At 46.4% G+C, this 16,397-nt stretch overlaps 1 protein-coding gene across 1 annotated transcript; it reads right to left on the bottom strand.

Moving 5' to 3' along the window:
* Window positions 1–201: 201 nt before the first annotated feature.
* Pdcd5 (programmed cell death 5) lies at window positions 202–6,065 on the bottom strand. The gene is made up of 6 exons (XM_057762286.1): window positions 5,883–6,065; window positions 4,750–4,787; window positions 2,497–2,558; window positions 1,748–1,839; window positions 660–731; window positions 202–382 (listed from the first exon to the last, which is right to left on the bottom strand). Exons 1-6 carry the CDS (start codon window positions 5,946–5,948, stop codon window positions 335–337), a joined length of 378 nt encoding a protein of 125 aa, XP_057618269.1. The 5' UTR covers window positions 5,949–6,065; the 3' UTR covers window positions 202–334.
* Window positions 6,066–16,397: the final 10,332 nt, after the last annotated feature.

The following is a 16,397-nucleotide window of genomic DNA, read 5'->3' on the forward strand; positions in this document are numbered from 1 at the left end:
ATCTTAAAGCAGATTCGGCTGCCCAGAGTTTCGCTCCCCCGATGTCTCTGGCTGCTGAAGCATGCTGGCACAGCTCCTATTTCTCCACCCATGTTAACATCCCAGCTGCAAAGGGTAAACTTGCACAGCCACCATTTAAAAGCTTTGGAAGGAAGAGAAAAATTATTCCAAATGCAGATCTTATTGAATTGCCTGTGATTCTGAAACACCCCAACTGCTTTAGTTTGAGTAACAAGTTTATTTTTCGAAAGGCATATATAGACAATAAACAAAGTAAACATTTAAAAGGTTGTAACTGCCCTAGACGCTGCTCTGTAAGTCTAAACTTTTCCTCTTAGTAATCATCATCTTCATCGGAGTCCATTACTTTTCTTCTGTTGAACTAGGGGAAAATTAAATGAATGTCAGACACTTTCTAAAGCCTCTAATTTTCTGAGAAAAACATTTTTAATTACTCAAGTGAGGCTTCTTTGTGTGCGTCTTTGAAACAACTTAGTAAGTGGAGTAATTAGAGGTAAGAATCTTAACTCTCCACGTAGCCAGACTGCTCCCAACCCCATCAGAGAAATCAGTGTCTAAAAGCTCAAAGGCACTGATTGCTCAGGCGCACACTGAAAACAACACAGCTGCGCCCTCTGCCATGCATGCGGGGCACTTACTTTAACTGTTGTTTTCTTTTCTGTCTGTTGGCTGACTTTCTCAAGTATTTCTATTAAACCTTGTTCTGACACCTATAACCAGAAAGAAAAAAGTGTTTCAAAGCATACAACATCTTTAAGCAGACCAATCATGGTAAAGTCTCTCCTTTCTCCAAGGTGCAGGAATAGATCAGGAGGGAAGTAGAAGGACAGCCCTCAGGAAAGTGAGTGGGTTTACGGCCATGTTTGTCACTGCTAGCAAAGCAATGAAAGGTCACATGTATGAATGGATAATGCCACCTCTGCCCAGACCACCCCAAAGACAACATACTTAGAAAAGACCGACATCCTCAAAAAAGCTGGTTCTTTCCAGCTCCAGCCCAGTGCAGACAGGGCTTGTGTGGCCACTTGAAACTTGAAGACTAGACTTCCCAAATAGTCTTCACGGTGATACAGCAGACATACACAGAGACACACATGAACCAAGGACTTCAACCTCCCCTCCCAAGTGCAAAAAACAGCCGAGCTTCTGCAAACACTGATACAAATGATATTCCACACAATACCAGAAAAGGAGAAAGCTGAGCATTTTAGGACAGGCAATCATCACTCAAGATTTACAGTGGGAGTGATTATTCTCTCCTTTAAAACTTTTTTTTTTTTTGTATTTTCGAGACAGGGTTTCTCCATAGCTTTTTGGTTCCTATCCTGGAACTAGCTCTTGTAGACCAGGCTGGCCTCGAACTCACAGAGATCTGCCTGCCTCTGCCTCCCGAGTGCTGGGATTAAAGGCGTGTGCCACCACCGCCCGGCTAAAACTTTTTGAGTCAGCAAGAATTCTATATTCAAATACAGAATTTGGTACAGCTGACTTTTTAAGTTTTAAAAATTCAAGTGTGTAAATATTTTGCTACAGTGTATCTATATGTACCATATGCATGTATGGAAATCAGGGCACTGGATCTGCTGGAGCTGGAGTTACAGGCAGTTGTGAGCTCCAGTCTTCTGCGAGAGAACAAGCACTGTAACTGCTGAGCCATCTTCCGGCCCCATAGCCAGGCTTTCAGACTACAGGCAACACCGCACTCCTTCAAGCAGTCGGGGCTTACCTTCCCGCTTAGCTGTCCATACCGAGCCATCTGTATAAGGTAGTTCTCTACTGCTTTAGTTTTTTCAGGCTTTACAAGTGCTAAGTTACTTACTAAAAAACAAAAAACACAAAAAAAGCATGAAGATTAAATGCACTAATTATACCTTCAAACTATCCACTGACACTTCCAAAGTATTTCACAAGCTTATGTCTGTCGACAGCAAAGGGCAGTTAGGGCAGACAGTACAGCTACGCCTCTCAGTCTCAAGACAGTCATTCAGTATAGTGGGACAGCCAAGGCTACGCTTGAGTTCTCAGGTTCTAATCTCCTACTTCTGGTCATGAAATGACGGCATGATCCATCTACAGCAGCCTCCTCTAAACAGAGGCTGGACTCGGTTTTCAAAAGAAGAGATGCTAGTTTACTCTGAGTGGTTCATTCTATGTTTCTAGATTTTACTATAAAAACTGCAGACATAGCACTAAAACCCAGAATACAATCAACCCCTAGCCCCCACCACAACTCTGACTGTTCAAAAGTCAATCCTTAAAACCTTCTGAAAATGTCTCCAAGGGACATCTTCCTAAGGCAGGGAATGTGCTTCAACAGTAGTAACTCTCTCCAGGGTTATAAACTGTGAACTTCCGGACAACGTATCTCCAGTACTTTAAAAGTCTGCCCTGACAAGAGCAGTGACTCTGTATGTATCCACCCATCCAATACCTCAAGCCAGTTTTATGGGGATAAAGGAAATTGAAGATGCTTACACCTGGCCCGGGCTGACTGATCCAGAACTTGGGCTAAGATACTGTTTCTCATTTCTGCTTCCCTATAACAAAACAAAGGTCACACAAGATTAGAACTGAGCTGTCAGCATGCTGAGTACAAAGTCATTTATTCAATGCCTCTTTAAGAGAATCTTTACATTTATTTATTAGGGTGGCACATGCCTCAGCATACATATGGAGGGTGGTGTTCTCGCCTCTCACCATGTGGGTCCTGAGGACTGAGCTCAGATCACCAGGCTTGGTGTCAAGTACCCCTCCCTGTTGAGCCATCCAGCAGGCCACTATGAGACACCTGTGGTTCAGACTGCACGATGCTAGGTGTTTTTGCCTTCTAAGAGGCAGCTCTGTGGTGTAAACCTATGAGAATGGCAGCCCACTATTTCACGCAGTACTTCAGTGCAACAACGATTAAGTACCTAGTGTGACACGTGCTGCGCATTTGTAGTGCGGTCTTGGAAGTTGAGAACAAGTGTGCTTTCATTACGGAGGATACAAAAACCTGGGAGACTCCGAAAAACTATGGCCGAGGTAGAACCAGATCCTGTGACTTCTAACTCTGCATTTATTCTTCAACCTGAATATGCAAGTAGGAACCATGGCGTACTACTTTCAAACTTCTAAAGAGATAAAGCTTAGCTACAGAGCTCAGGCTGGCTAGGAATTCACTGTGTGGCCATGGCTGGTCTTCAACTCCTCAACTTCCTTCTTCAGTTTCCCAAGTGCTAGGATCACAGGTCTGTGCCACCTCACCCTGCGTTAAGACTCTAAGTAGGAGTGTATTTGGTTGTTTTTTACTCTTTGCTCTTTTTGACTCTTTGTGAAAGCCTGTCACCCAGCTCCCAATCACAGTTTTATTCTTTCTTATGAATGCACAGCCTTAGCTTGTCTTCTTTCTAGCCAACTTTTCTTAAATTATCCTGTCCGTCTTTTGCCTCTAGGCTTTTGTATTTCTCTATTCGGTGTACCCTTCTTTCCTTCTTACTGCATGGCTTAGCTGTGTAGCTGGGTGGCCGGCCCCTAATGGCCTCCTCCCTTTTCTCATTGCTTCATCCTCTCCTCTCAGATTTCTCCCATGTATCCTCTCTCCCTGCCAGCTCCACCTGCCTTGGAACTGGCTGTTTAGTTCTTTATTAGAGCAATCAGGTGTTTTAGACAGGCAAAGAAACAGCTTCACAGAGTTAAACAAATGCAACAAAAAAGAACATTAAAGCAAATGTTCCATAGCATAAACAAATGTAACACATCTGAAAATAATATTCTATAACATAGGTGACTTAAAATATTTCTCCAAGGCAACCATCCAAGTAACCTAGAGACAGTAGCAACGTGGTCTGGCAGAACAGCTGGGGCTAGTTGTGCCCACTAGCAAGGGCTTTGGGAACTGGACAAACTATTTCTTCAGGTTATTTTCTCAGAGTTTCTGAATCTAACTAAGATACTGTGGGTTATAAGACATGCCAGTCTGTTTTCGTCATACTGGTACTAGAACCTAGAGCTCTGCAGATGCTAGAAAATACTCTCCCACTGCGCTACATCCCCAGCCCCTCTTCATTTTCGTTTTCCAGTTTGAGGCAGGGTCTTGCTAAGCTACCCAAGCAGACTGAACGTGAGATCCTGTCTCAGCCTCCCAAGCAGTTGAGACTAGATGCATGCATGGGCTTTATGTACTCAAGGGAGCGAAAAAGAGACCCTAGATGAGAGATCCTGAGTGGAGAAGGAAAATGAAACCAGCTCCTCGGGAACATGGGCTTAGAGGTTTAACCTTGCAGGCCGCTATCTGAATTTATACTACCAGGGAGGGGAGTGGGGAACAAGGAACTACTTGACTGAGCGCTAAGATTTGAAGTACACCCCAGGAAGGGAAGAGGCAAAAGTAGGGTGTGTCCACCCATCAAATGTATGTTTGTACTTTGTGAAAATGCTCTGCCACGCGCAGGGGTAAAATAGCAGGGACATTAATGTTGACTGAACACTTACTGTGAGGCCCTGAGTTGAGACATCCCTATGAAGTAATTCTATTATTATCCTTAGAGAGGCATCAGGCAAAACTTCAAAACAAGACATTAAGGGAATGCCAAGAGTATTTACTGAATCAAACTAAAAAGGGAACTACCCTGATGTGGACAGACTTATTAGTAAATCATTCCTTAGGAAACCTGTTAAGAGTCAAACCAATTACAACGACTACGTAAAAAAGACAACCTTCCAGAAAGTTCCAACTCTAGCTCATACCTTTGCTTTGCTTCCTGTTGGGCTGCATCACCAGGATCCTGAAGAAAAAAAAAAAAAGATAATTTTACCTTTTCATCAAGTGGCGTTTCGAAGGAGGAAAAAGAGAAGGTACTGCAGGGGTGGGGGAAAGGGCGAGGTGACACACATCTAAAAACTCCAGTTAGCGTTCGAGGCAGGAGGACCTCAAGTGACAGGCTAGCCTGCGCTACAGGCAGAGACCCTATCTCTAAAGAAAACAAAAGAACAAATAAATGAAAACAAAAATAAACGGTTTATTAGATTTTCTTTCTGCTATGATCAACTCCTGGGGTGGAAACTAGGCCTCACAAAAATCAGTGAGTCGATTTCCATTTGCAATGTTTTGTTTTATTAAATAAGGAAGGGCTGAGGGTGGACCCCGGGAGAAGGGAAGGAGGGTGTCGGACAGACCAGGCTGGCACTGTGGCCCAGGCTAACCCCCACCCCCACATTTACAAAGTGAGGACGAGTTTCTAAAGTCACAATCTGATAAAATGTTTGGAAACACACACATTGCCTGGAGAGGCCCTGAACCACGGAGCCCTACTTCTGCCAGTAAGAAGACTGTCTCAAGACACCCTGGCTTGGCCTGAGGGATGCTGGCTCAATGGGTGCTGCCACCGAGGCCACCCACCATCACTAGCGATGGCCCTGAGACGCGTTTCCAGGCCACTACTTCCTCCTAGATGGCACCGCGGGGGCTGGGCACCGACTCTGGGGTCCAGCTTCTGACTCCCGCCGGGGACAGGCCGCCGTCGGGCCGGTGTCCTCCGCGCTCAGGGGTCAGAGGACCCCCCCCCCACGCGGTACTGACTTCCGGTCAGGCAGACCGAATCCCAGACGACCAGAATTCCGACAGGGTTGGCATCAGGCTCGACGGCGGCCAAGGCCGAGATGTGGGGACGACCCGAGGGCGCGCACACTCCGGCCCGCACAAGGCCCACGCGGGACCCCGCGCGAGTCGAAGGGGCTGAGGCGACCTCCAGGACATCCCCAATCCCGCACACCCAAAGAGCTATGCGGGGGAAGCGGGGAGCCGTGGTCCACGAACCGACGCTGGGAGCCCTTGCCCGGGGCGAGGGCGGCGCCCCAGCAGCCCACCCGCACACGCTCACCCCGTGCTTGGCCTGCAGCTCCGCTAGCCTCTGCTTCCTCAGCGCCTCGAGCTCTTCGTCCGCCATGGCGCGGCCGTCCCACGTCGCGCAGCCGCAGCCGCCGTCGGGGGTCGCGCAGCCGCACCGGCAACTCCGAGGGTCCACCCGGAGCGGAGCTCCTCAGCGCGAGTCCGACGCCCGCTACTGCGCAGGCGCAAGGGGCGCTCAGGCATCAAAGATAGAGTCCCGAGCCGCGGCTGCTCCGCCCCTGCCAGGGCGCCTTGCAGAAGACCGATGCTTCGATGATAGGAGGCACAGAGCCGCTCTAAGAGGATGCTTCTTAACCCCTCCCCGAAATCGTCTAGTTATAAGACATCGATTAGCAAGGACAATAATTAGTGCAATTTATTCATAGCTTCCCTGGTGAAACGCGGGGCCTTGGAAAGGCGAAGTGGGGATTGGACATGGTCTAGAAGTGGATTGTGGCGATGGTAGCACATTTTTTACAGACACTAAAACCTAGTTGATTGTTTCTAGCGGATTGAGACGCGTAACTGTAAGGAGAAAGCGGAAGAAAATACCTGGCCATTAAAAAAAAAATCAGTGAAAGCAAAGTCAGATGGAGGCTGGGATGGGGTTGCAAATAATCCCCAGAGATTGGCGATGGGGCCGTGCTGCAAAGTGTAAACTCCTTGATGGATACCCTGACTGCCTTACCCCCGCCCCCAGGCCCTTCTCCGAGAAGATGCTGTGGGTGTGTGAATTCTGTCAGTATACACACACACACTGCTTTTGAAGTGGGGGGTCTCGGTATGGGGTGGAGCGGCTGAGAAAAACGCTCAGTTCTCCAATCCTGTGACTTACTTGAGGTGTACATATTTTAATTATGCCAAAATATACCTAACCATTTTCATTGTGTGTGTGTATGGGGGGGGGTATACTTGAGGACCTAGCGTCGGATCCCAGCAGCTGGAGTTCCAGGCAGTTTTGAACTACTTGACAGAGTGTTGGGAATCGAACTCTGATCCTCTGGAATAGTAATACACACTTTTAACCACTGAAGCATCCCTCCAGCCCATCGAATACCTACGTCCACTCTTGAGCAATGATCACTCTATTTATAACTTTTTATCGCCACAAACTGGCGCTCCAGTCACAATGCTGTATTATTTATTTCCCCCTATTCCCATCCCCAAACAAACAATACTCCCTCTATCTCTGTGAAGTTGACTTCTCATGCAGTATTTCTCAATGTGTGACTGGCATATTTGGTCAGTCATCGAACCTTCAAGTTTTTAATTCATGTTGTACCATGTGACAGAACTTCATTCCTAACCAGACTTAGTGGCGTTTGCCTATCAAGTCTGTCAATCCAGGGGCGTCTGAGGCAGGGGAATCTAGAATTGGACACCAGCTTGCCACTACAGAGTAAGACCTTGTCTCCAAACAGGTAACTTTTACCCTCCTCTATTTCATTGCTTTCGTGGCTGAACACACCCGCTGTGTAAAGCACATTAGATCCCTGCATCCGTTTGGCCTTGTTTCACTTTGTGCCTATTGTAGGTAAAGCTCTTATCAATATTGGTGTGCAATGCTAGCCTGCAATCCTGCCTTCAGTCAGTTTAAATATATAGTCATGGGTAGGGGAACTGCTGCATCTATGCTGTCTTTGTTACTGGTGCTCTGAATGAAAATGACCCCCATAGACTGGGGGGGAGGCACAATTAGGAGGTGTCACCTAGTTGGAGTAGGTGTGACCTTGCTGAGGAAGCCTGTGGGTTTTGAGGCTTCAAGTGCTCAAACCAGGCCCAGTGTGATTCTCCCTGCCGCTTTCTGATCCAGGTGTAGAGTTCTCAGCCACCTCTCCAGCTCCGTGGCTGTCCGAGCTACACCATGCTTCCTGCCATGATAACAGTGGGCTAAATCTCTGAAACTGTCAGCCAGCCCCATTTAAATGCCTTCCTTGATAAGAAAGTGTGTTACATTCATTTATGCTGTGGAATATTTGCTTAATAATGCAAAGATGTGTTGCATTCCTTTCTGCTGCATTTGTTTAACTCTGTGAAGCTGGGTCACTTTGCCTGCCTAAAACACATGATTGCTCCAATAAAGAGCTGAAAGGCCAATAGCAAGGCAGGAGAGAGAAATAGGCTGGGCTGCCAGGCAGGGAGAATAAATAGAAGGAGATGAAGAGAAAAGGGAAGATGAAGGATCGAGAGAAGAAGAGGCCAGCCACCCAGTCACACAGCCAGACAGAAGATAAGAAGGAAAGAAGAGACACACAGAAATAGAGAAGGGTACAAGCCCAGGGGTAAAAAATAAATGGGATAATTTCAGTTTAGGAAAGCTGGCTAGACACAGTCAAGCTAAGACCAGGTGTTTATAGATAATAAGTCTCTGTGTGTATTTATTTGGGAACTGAGTGATGGGCCCCTCAAAGAGCCTAAAAGTTAAAAAAAAAAAAATTCATACACCTCCCGCCTCCACATTCATGCATGTCTAAACACACAAGTAGACCCTAGTGTGGTAGATTTTCCCCAGGAAGACACAGTATTCATCAATTTAGCCCAGAAAGGGACCTATGAAAACAGACCAAATTAATGATTGCACCAAAGTCCAACTTTGTGAATCTTAGCATTTTTACTGGGCTCACGGACAGGAGGGTGTGTGAGGATGAGAAGTCCACCCCAGTATGGGTGATGGGGACCCATGAAAGCTGCAACCCTGGGGCTCTCTGCACAACTTGCAGGCAGTGTCTAGGCCTGAGAAACCTCTCATCTGGTGAGTCTCCCCTCCCACCAGGTGACGATTGCCCAGACGAGACAGTTTGTTTACTTCTATTGTGTTTGGAATGAAAAATGTGCCCCGTTGACTCATGTATTTGAATGTTTGGTTTCCAATTAGTTGTGCTGTTTGGGGATAGGACCTTTAGTGGGTGGAGCCTTGCTGCTGGAGGAAGTATGTCACTGGGGGTGGGCTTTTTTAAATTTATAGCCTCACCACCTTCCTGTTGGGTCTTTCTGTTCCTGTTCCTGGTTGAAGATGTGATCTGTACACTTCTTGCTCTAGACACCCACTGCCGTGCCATCTTTAACTCTCCCCATAGGATCATAAGCCCCAATAGACTCTTCCTTCTATAATGTCTGTAGGTTGCTTTGGAGTATGGGGTCTTATGATGGTGACAAAGAGTAATGGTCCATCTCCTGGGTCTTACCAGCCTTCCCCTCTAGAGGATCAATTCAGAGGATACTGACATACAGCACACACGGGTATGCACACACACACACATACAGGAAAAAAGGAGAGCAGAGGGAGGGGAGGGAGGAAGGAAAACATGGAAAATGCACTTGGTAGGAACACAGGTGACACACACGGTATTTCCTGGCCTCCTTGTATTGGCCATTGCTTTCAGTTCTTGCTGCTCAGGTGACAGCATCTGGACCGGACAGCAATCCTAGAACCCACAGGGGCAATGCGTACAGCATCCATTGGTTCTTTTGCCATGCGTACCCCTACCGCTGGTGAAGCCACCTTCTTCTGCTTGATATCCTTGAGGCCCCAGGCAGCAAAGCCCTGGCTGTCTCCTGTCAGCAGCAGAGGGAGCCCATACTCTACCAAAAGAGATCAAGTTCCTCGTTATACTACAAAGCAGAAGGGACCAGGATTGTTCCTGTGTGCCACACAGTATGTCCTCACAGACAGAGCTCTAATCTCCCCCGTACATCCCCGTTGCTGGAAATCCATGCTCCATTGTGGGCCCATACACACAAAAGCCTCAGGCGGCTCGGTGGGAGAGTTGGGGCTTCAGTGCGGTTCCTGCTGCATGTTGTTTTGTGTGCTGTCACCTCCCACACCCAGGGTTTGTACCTTCACTGACTGCTTCCTGGCCATCTCTCAGCTATGGGGCATCAGCTGATCAGCTATGTCATGGAAAACGCGATGAAAATCACCAATGACAGCAAAATGCAAGAGGCAGACCGGCTAGTCAGTCTCCTGCCACAGCAGTTGTAGATGAATGCCCGATTGCCTGCTCAGGACTTCTCTCCCTGGCAGAGCGTCGTGGTTGGCACCTCCCTGATCCCTTGCTTTATAATCTATCTAACAGAGCGATGAACTCCTCTCTCCCACATCAAACTCAGTGTGTAAGTAGATGATTAGCAAGAGTAGAGGCTGAGATACTAACTGACAAATGTTTCTTCAACTCCACCAGCATCGCCTGGGGACACGGCAAGTTTGGCTACAGGCTCTTACTGTCAAGCTAATCCCATGATTTCTACCCAATGCATATAAAAGTTATTCTTCCAGGACTGGAGAGATAGGTCACCAGTTAAAAGCACTCACTGCTCTTGTAAAAGACGTGGGTTTGGTGCCCAGTATCCACACGCCACCTTACAACTTATGACTGCAGTCCAGGGCATCCAGCATCCTCTTCTGGCCTCTCAGGGGCACCCACATGCACACGTACACACTCAAGCACACACATACTACACATAAAAATAAAACAATAGTTTAAATTTATGTTTACCGTGCTGGTTGGTTTTTTTGGTTGGGCTTGCTACAAGCATAGTCACCTGGGAAAATGCCTTCATTAGATTGTCCTGTAGCCAAGTCTATGGGGCATTTTCTTGATTGATGACTGACTTAGGAGAGAGCCCAGCTCACCATGGGTGGTGCTACTCCAAAGCAAGTGGTCCTGAGATGTATAAGAAAACAGGTTGAGCAAGCCATGGTGAGGAAGTCAGTAAGCAGCTTTCCTTCATGGTCTCTGCCTCAGTTCCTGCCTCTAGGTTTCTACCTTGAGTTTCGGCCCTGATGTCTCTCAGTGATGAAACTGTTTGGTAAAGGTTAAATAAACCCTTTCCGGGTTACTTTTGGTCATGACTTTGTCACAGCAACAGAAAGCACTTACCCTATAATGTAGTTTAAGAGCACAGCATTGCATCTACAAAGAACACTTTATGGGGCATCCAGTTTCTTTTTGGTTAAAAACACTGTATTGTTAGCAATGCCTGTTTGGGCATTTTGCCCGCATGTGTGACTATGCACCACATGTGTGCAGTGCCTGTGGAGGCCAGAAGGGGGTTTCATATCTCACTGGAGTTACAGATGGATGTGAGGTACAACATGGACGCTGGGAATTGAACCCAGGTCCTCTGGAAGAGTATCCAGTGCTCTTAACTACTGAGCTATCTCTCTACCCTCTTTCTGGTTTTAGGAATAAGTTATTACTGGTCTGTGCCAAGTGTTTGTTGGCACTTACGTGTCCACACAGGTTCAGAGCCACCCACCACACTCAGAATGAAATCAAAATATGTTTGTAAAATTGAGTCTCTTGGGCAAAGCACAATCTGAAAAACTGTTGTTTTCATAAAATGGGGAGGGACATCCTAGTCTTAATGCTCATCCATCCACTAATTCAAGAAGTGTTTTAAGCTGGGCAGTGGCATGTGCCTGTAGTTTTAGCTCCTTGGTGGGGGAGCTGTAGAAGGAAGATCATGTGCGTGAGCCCTGGAGTTCAGGACAGGGTTGTTTGGGCAACACAGAGAGACTGTGTCTCAATACATGGATAACTAAATGTATTAGTGAAGGTTCCCTAGAGTCACAGCTTATAGAATGAACCTCTCTCTCTCTCTCTCTATATATATATATATATATATATATATGTGTGTGTGTGTGTGTGTGTGTGTGTGTGTGTGTGTGTGACCTACAGGCTGCAGTCCAACAATGGCTAGCTGTGAATAGAAAGTCTAAGAATCTAGTAGTTGCTCAGTCCCACAGGGCTGGATATCTCAGCTGCTCTTCTGTAGATGTTGGCATCCCGAAGACGCAGGCTCCGATGCCGGTGAAGGAATGGACGTGCCGACAAGGGGAGGACAAGCAGGCAAAGAACGAACAAACCCTTCCTTCTTCCATTGTTCTTCTGGCAGAAGAGCTGGCCCATATTTAGGTTGTGCTTTTCATCCTCAAGATCTGGATTAAAAGCATCTTCATCCAGCCTCAGGATCTGCATCAAAGGCCTGTTGTCTTCTTGCCTCAAGGTCCGGATCACAAGTGTGCCCTCGATTTCTGGATTGTAGTTCATTCCAGGCGCAGTCAAGTGGACGACCAAGAGAAACCATCACGGCAAAGAAGTAGACAGATATGGTAATGCGTGTCCATAATCCTAGCATGTATGTAGCTGAGGCAGGAGAATCATTAGACTGAGGCCTGAATATGAAGATCCTATCACAATCTAAAATCCAAATAGTGAGTGGATGGATGAATGGACGGACAGACGGATGGACGGAAGGATGGATGGACAGACAGCTGGATGGACGGACAGATGGATGAGCCATTCTACATCTACTCAGTGTCTGATAGCATGCTCAGTCCTGGGGGAGCGTGAGTGACAGGCACCCAGTATCAGCTCTAAACACCCTAAACTCCTCTGCCACAGCTCTGACCTTTCTCCATCTGCCTCCCGTGACTCATAAATCTCATAACTCTGATCTATCTAGAAACAAATCCTAAAATTTTGGATGGTTTTTGAAAATGTTTTTTAACAGGCCTGATGCCTACAGTTGTAACATCAGAACTGAGGAAATGGAGGCAGGAAGATCATGATGCCCAAGGCTAGCCTAAGCTACATAGTAAGTCAAGTCCATCCTGAGCTTCATAGTGAGACCCTGTCCTTAAAAACCCAAGGGGTAAGGCTTGCGGCTGGATGAGAAAGCACTTGCCCACCATGTGCAGGGCCCTGGGTTTGATTCCCCAATGTTGAAAAAAAATTGAACAAATACAAGCGATTGATGTAAATTTCACTTTGTAAGTCAGAGAAAATTACTATTCAGTGTGAGGAGACTTCTTACATCTATGCGTTCATTCATAATTAAGCCAACTGTGCCACACAGGAATGTATGCATATGAATATATGTGTATGTATGCACAGCTCCCATATCGAGATAAATGCTGGTGGCAAAGGACCAAATAGTTTTACCTATTATTATTTTTTTTAACCTATTATTTTTGTGAATTAAAATCCTCCCACAAATTTTGCGGTCGGCACCCCAAGTCAAAAGTTATTAACATCAATGAGCCAACCAGCAGGCATCTTCAGGACTGTGAAGGTGTGTTTATTATCCTCCTGGAAAGATGAACATTCAACAAACAGGTCTAGAGACACCCCCAATCCTCCAGGGAAGTCCCCCAAGCTCCAGGGTCCATCTACCCCAAGAGGAGGCAGACTGAGGAGAAAAGAGATAGAGGGTGCGGGCAGGCAGGTGATAAGGGTCTCCTTCCTCAGAAGCCTCTCTGATGAGCAAGGGGCTGGCTGGGGCCTTCTTTTCCTTTTCACCTCCCAGCCCACCCACCCACCCACCCACAGCAGCAGCCCCAGTTTGCCTTTTGAGGAAGACCAGATGAGACCTCTGGGCCCCACCATGGCTACAATGAGCCACTGGCTATGTGATGGGACAAGAGAGACAAATTTTGTCACAATTCTGCTTGGTTTCTGAGGCTGCTCTCCTTGCCTGGTAGATGGATCTCTGCTCTGTGTCTTCACAGAATTCTTGGTGCTGGAGTTTCAGATCAAAGCCCGGCACATTGGTGTCCAACAGCCACCACTCAATACACCAGAAAGAGATGACTGTCCCAGAACATCACTAAGGCCATGCATTAAGAGACCAGAGCATCGTAACACAGGGTTGTCATTTAACAAGGCTAAGTGACCTGTGTGACGTCACTTCCCCTGGGGTCCTGTTACTTTGGGTCCTACTTATATTCTTCAACCACCCCTTTATTTTCCATTTTCATGTGTGTGTGGTGCACATGTGTGTACACACTTGCACGTGTGTGTTTGCATGTGTAAAAGTCCGAGTTTGATATTCAACATCATCCTCAATCCCTCTTCCACCTTAGTCATTGAGGCAGGCCTTCCAATCAAACCCAGAGCTCATTGATGTGGCTGCTCTCCACAAGCAGCTTGCTCTGGAGATCTGTCTCTCTTCCTTCTGAGGCTGGAATTACAAGTGGGATACCACACCTACTGGGCCTCTAGTGGGTTCTGGGGTCCCACCTCCAGTTCTCACACTCAGGGTGCAAGCACTTTGACCCTGAGCTATCTCCCGGTCCCTCAACTTACACTCTTTTCATAGGAGGCCAGTGACATGAGATCGGATTTTAAAAAGTAGTGTATTGAATGCCTGAAGAATTAGAAGCTTCTCCTTAATTGATTTTTGACATGAATTAATTTTTTTCTAAAATTAAAAACCCTCTGTCTGATTCTAAATCTTTTCATATCTCATTTTGCCCTTTGTTTGTATTATTGCAGTTAGTTCACGATTCCTAGATTTCTTCACAAAAATACCATCTTTTTTTCCCCCAAGAGGATGTGTTTGGATAAAAAAACAAAAAATGTCATTGTCAACAATAAAAAGCTTATGATATATATACACATACACATATACACACACACACACACACATATATATATACATATCTCACATGATTCTGTGATGGTGAAATATTTGGATGAATAGTGGACATTCCTGTGGGCTTCATCATTTGCTTCCTGTCACTGTGACAGACGATTGAGAGAATCACTTTCAGGAGAAGTTAATGTTGGTCTGTGGCCTCAGACCATGCTTATCATCTGTCTCTTCAGGGGGTCCATGCTGAAGCTCAACATCTTTTTATTAAAGATTTATTTATTTAGGCCGGGCGGTGGTGGCGCACGCCTTTAACCCAGCACTCGGGAGGCAGAGGCAGGCGGATCTCTGTGAGTTCGAGACCAGCCTGGTCTACAAGAGCTAGTTCCAGGACAGGCTCCAAAACCACAGAGAAACCCTGTCTCGAAAAACAAAAAAACAAAAAAACAAACAAACAAAAAAAGATTTATTTGTTTATTATGTATACAGTGTTCAACCTGCATGTATGCCTGCAGAAGAGGGCACTAGATCTCATTATAGATGGTTGTTAGCTACCATGTGGTTGCTGGGCAATGAACTCAGGTCCTCTGGAAGAACGGCCAGTGAGTGCTCTTAACCGCTGAGCCATCTCTCCAGCCAAAGCTCAGCATCTTGATGACAGTCGTGTGCTAGAGCAAAGGGATGGCCTCATTGTGACCAGGAGGGAGGGAGAAAACAAGAGGAAGGGTCTAGGCTGAAATACAGCTCTGTGCCTCCAAGGACCCCCTTCCTCCCCACTCCTGAATTTCCATCATCCCCCGTTAGGTGCCATTGCTGGATGGATCCTCTGATGATGTCAGAGCCCTCGGGATCCAAGCACTCTGTCAAAGCTCTGTCTCTTGTCATGGCCCCTGGGAACTGAGCCAGCCAGAGTCTGATGTAACAGAGTAGCAGACACAAATAACGTGAGGGAGGAAAGTGTTCAATCCCCCAGGGCAGGGAAACACAGAAGAGTGGCTGTGTTTATGGTCAGCAATAGTGAGGCAAGACCCAAGGGTGTGACCCCAGTGACCATGCCCTCAGTGCCATGATCCCCCATCTCCTAATAGTCTGCTCATAAGTAGATTAAATCATTGACTAAGTCTGAGCCCTTATTACCTGATCATTGTATGTTTTAATTATTTATTTATTTTACATGTATGTACCTGAGTGTACATATGTGTACCGGGTGCAATGAATGTCCACAGATGGCAGAAGAGGGAACTGGATCCCTTGGAACTGGAGTTACAGGTAGTTGAGAGCCATCACATGAGCACAACCAAACTCCGGAGCAGCATATTCTGTGATCATATCTTTCCAGCCCCTCGAATGGACTTCAAAACCCAAGCAAATATACTAGCATGCTTTACCACTCCAGGGAGGCCAGAGTGACAGGCAGCCCATGGCTTAGCCTACTTCTTGGGGAAATTATGAGATGTCCCAATCTCTAGTTTATGAAGAACTTTTCATGAAAACACTAGAGTACAACAGCTACATTTTTACAAGATTTGTTTATGGCTATGTGTGTCTGCATGTGTGTATAGACACCACATGCATGCAGTTACCTTCAGAGGCCAGATGAGGGCATCATATCCCTGGAAATTGGAGTTACAGGCAACTGTGAGCAGTTATGAGATCTTGACCTGTTGTGTGCATCTGATCACTAATTAGGAGAACATATTCCTATCCCTGATATTGCTGAAATAAGTGAGTTTAGCAAATCAAATATGTAATTTATTTATTTTAATTCAGTGTGTCAATTAAAACCAAAGGCATCAAACTTTCCATGTGGGTGCTGGGACCTGAAACCTGATACTCCAAAACAGCAGCAGGTGCACTTAACCACTGAGCCATCGTCTGGCCCTCAAGCTGGAGTTCTTCATCTTCTTTCTTTAATATGTGCTGGGTGGTGGCAAATTTTACCCTTTTACCTGTCAGGATTATCTAAATCTTGGGGCACTTAGGAATTCAAGAACTGATTTGCAGATGGGATGTCTTTCTATGACTAAAGCAAGGACCAATTCAGTAAAGAGCCAAACACAATAATGACAAGAAATGAATGACATCATTTGGGGAGGTCCGGACCCCTAGAAGATCTTGACCTACTGTGTGC

The sequence above is a fragment of the Chionomys nivalis genome, chromosome 2 (assembly GCF_950005125.1).
Source record: "Chionomys nivalis chromosome 2, mChiNiv1.1, whole genome shotgun sequence".
In the NCBI taxonomy this organism is placed as follows: domain Eukaryota; kingdom Metazoa; phylum Chordata; class Mammalia; order Rodentia; family Cricetidae; genus Chionomys; species Chionomys nivalis.

Excerpts from the sequence above, each read along its gene's own strand:
- Pdcd5 (XM_057762286.1), bottom strand. The coding sequence starts at position 5,948 with ATGGCGGACGAAGAGCTCGAGGCGCTGAGGAAGCAGAGGCTAGCGGAG. Across the intron at positions 4,788-5,882 it reads AGCTGCAGGCCAAGCACGGG|GATCCTGGTGATGCAGCCCA; the intron begins GTGAGCGTGTGC and ends TTTTTTCTTCAG. Across the intron at positions 2,559-4,749 it reads CAACAGGAAGCAAAGCAAAG|GGAAGCAGAAATGAGAAACA; the intron begins GTATGAGCTAGA and ends GTTTTGTTATAG.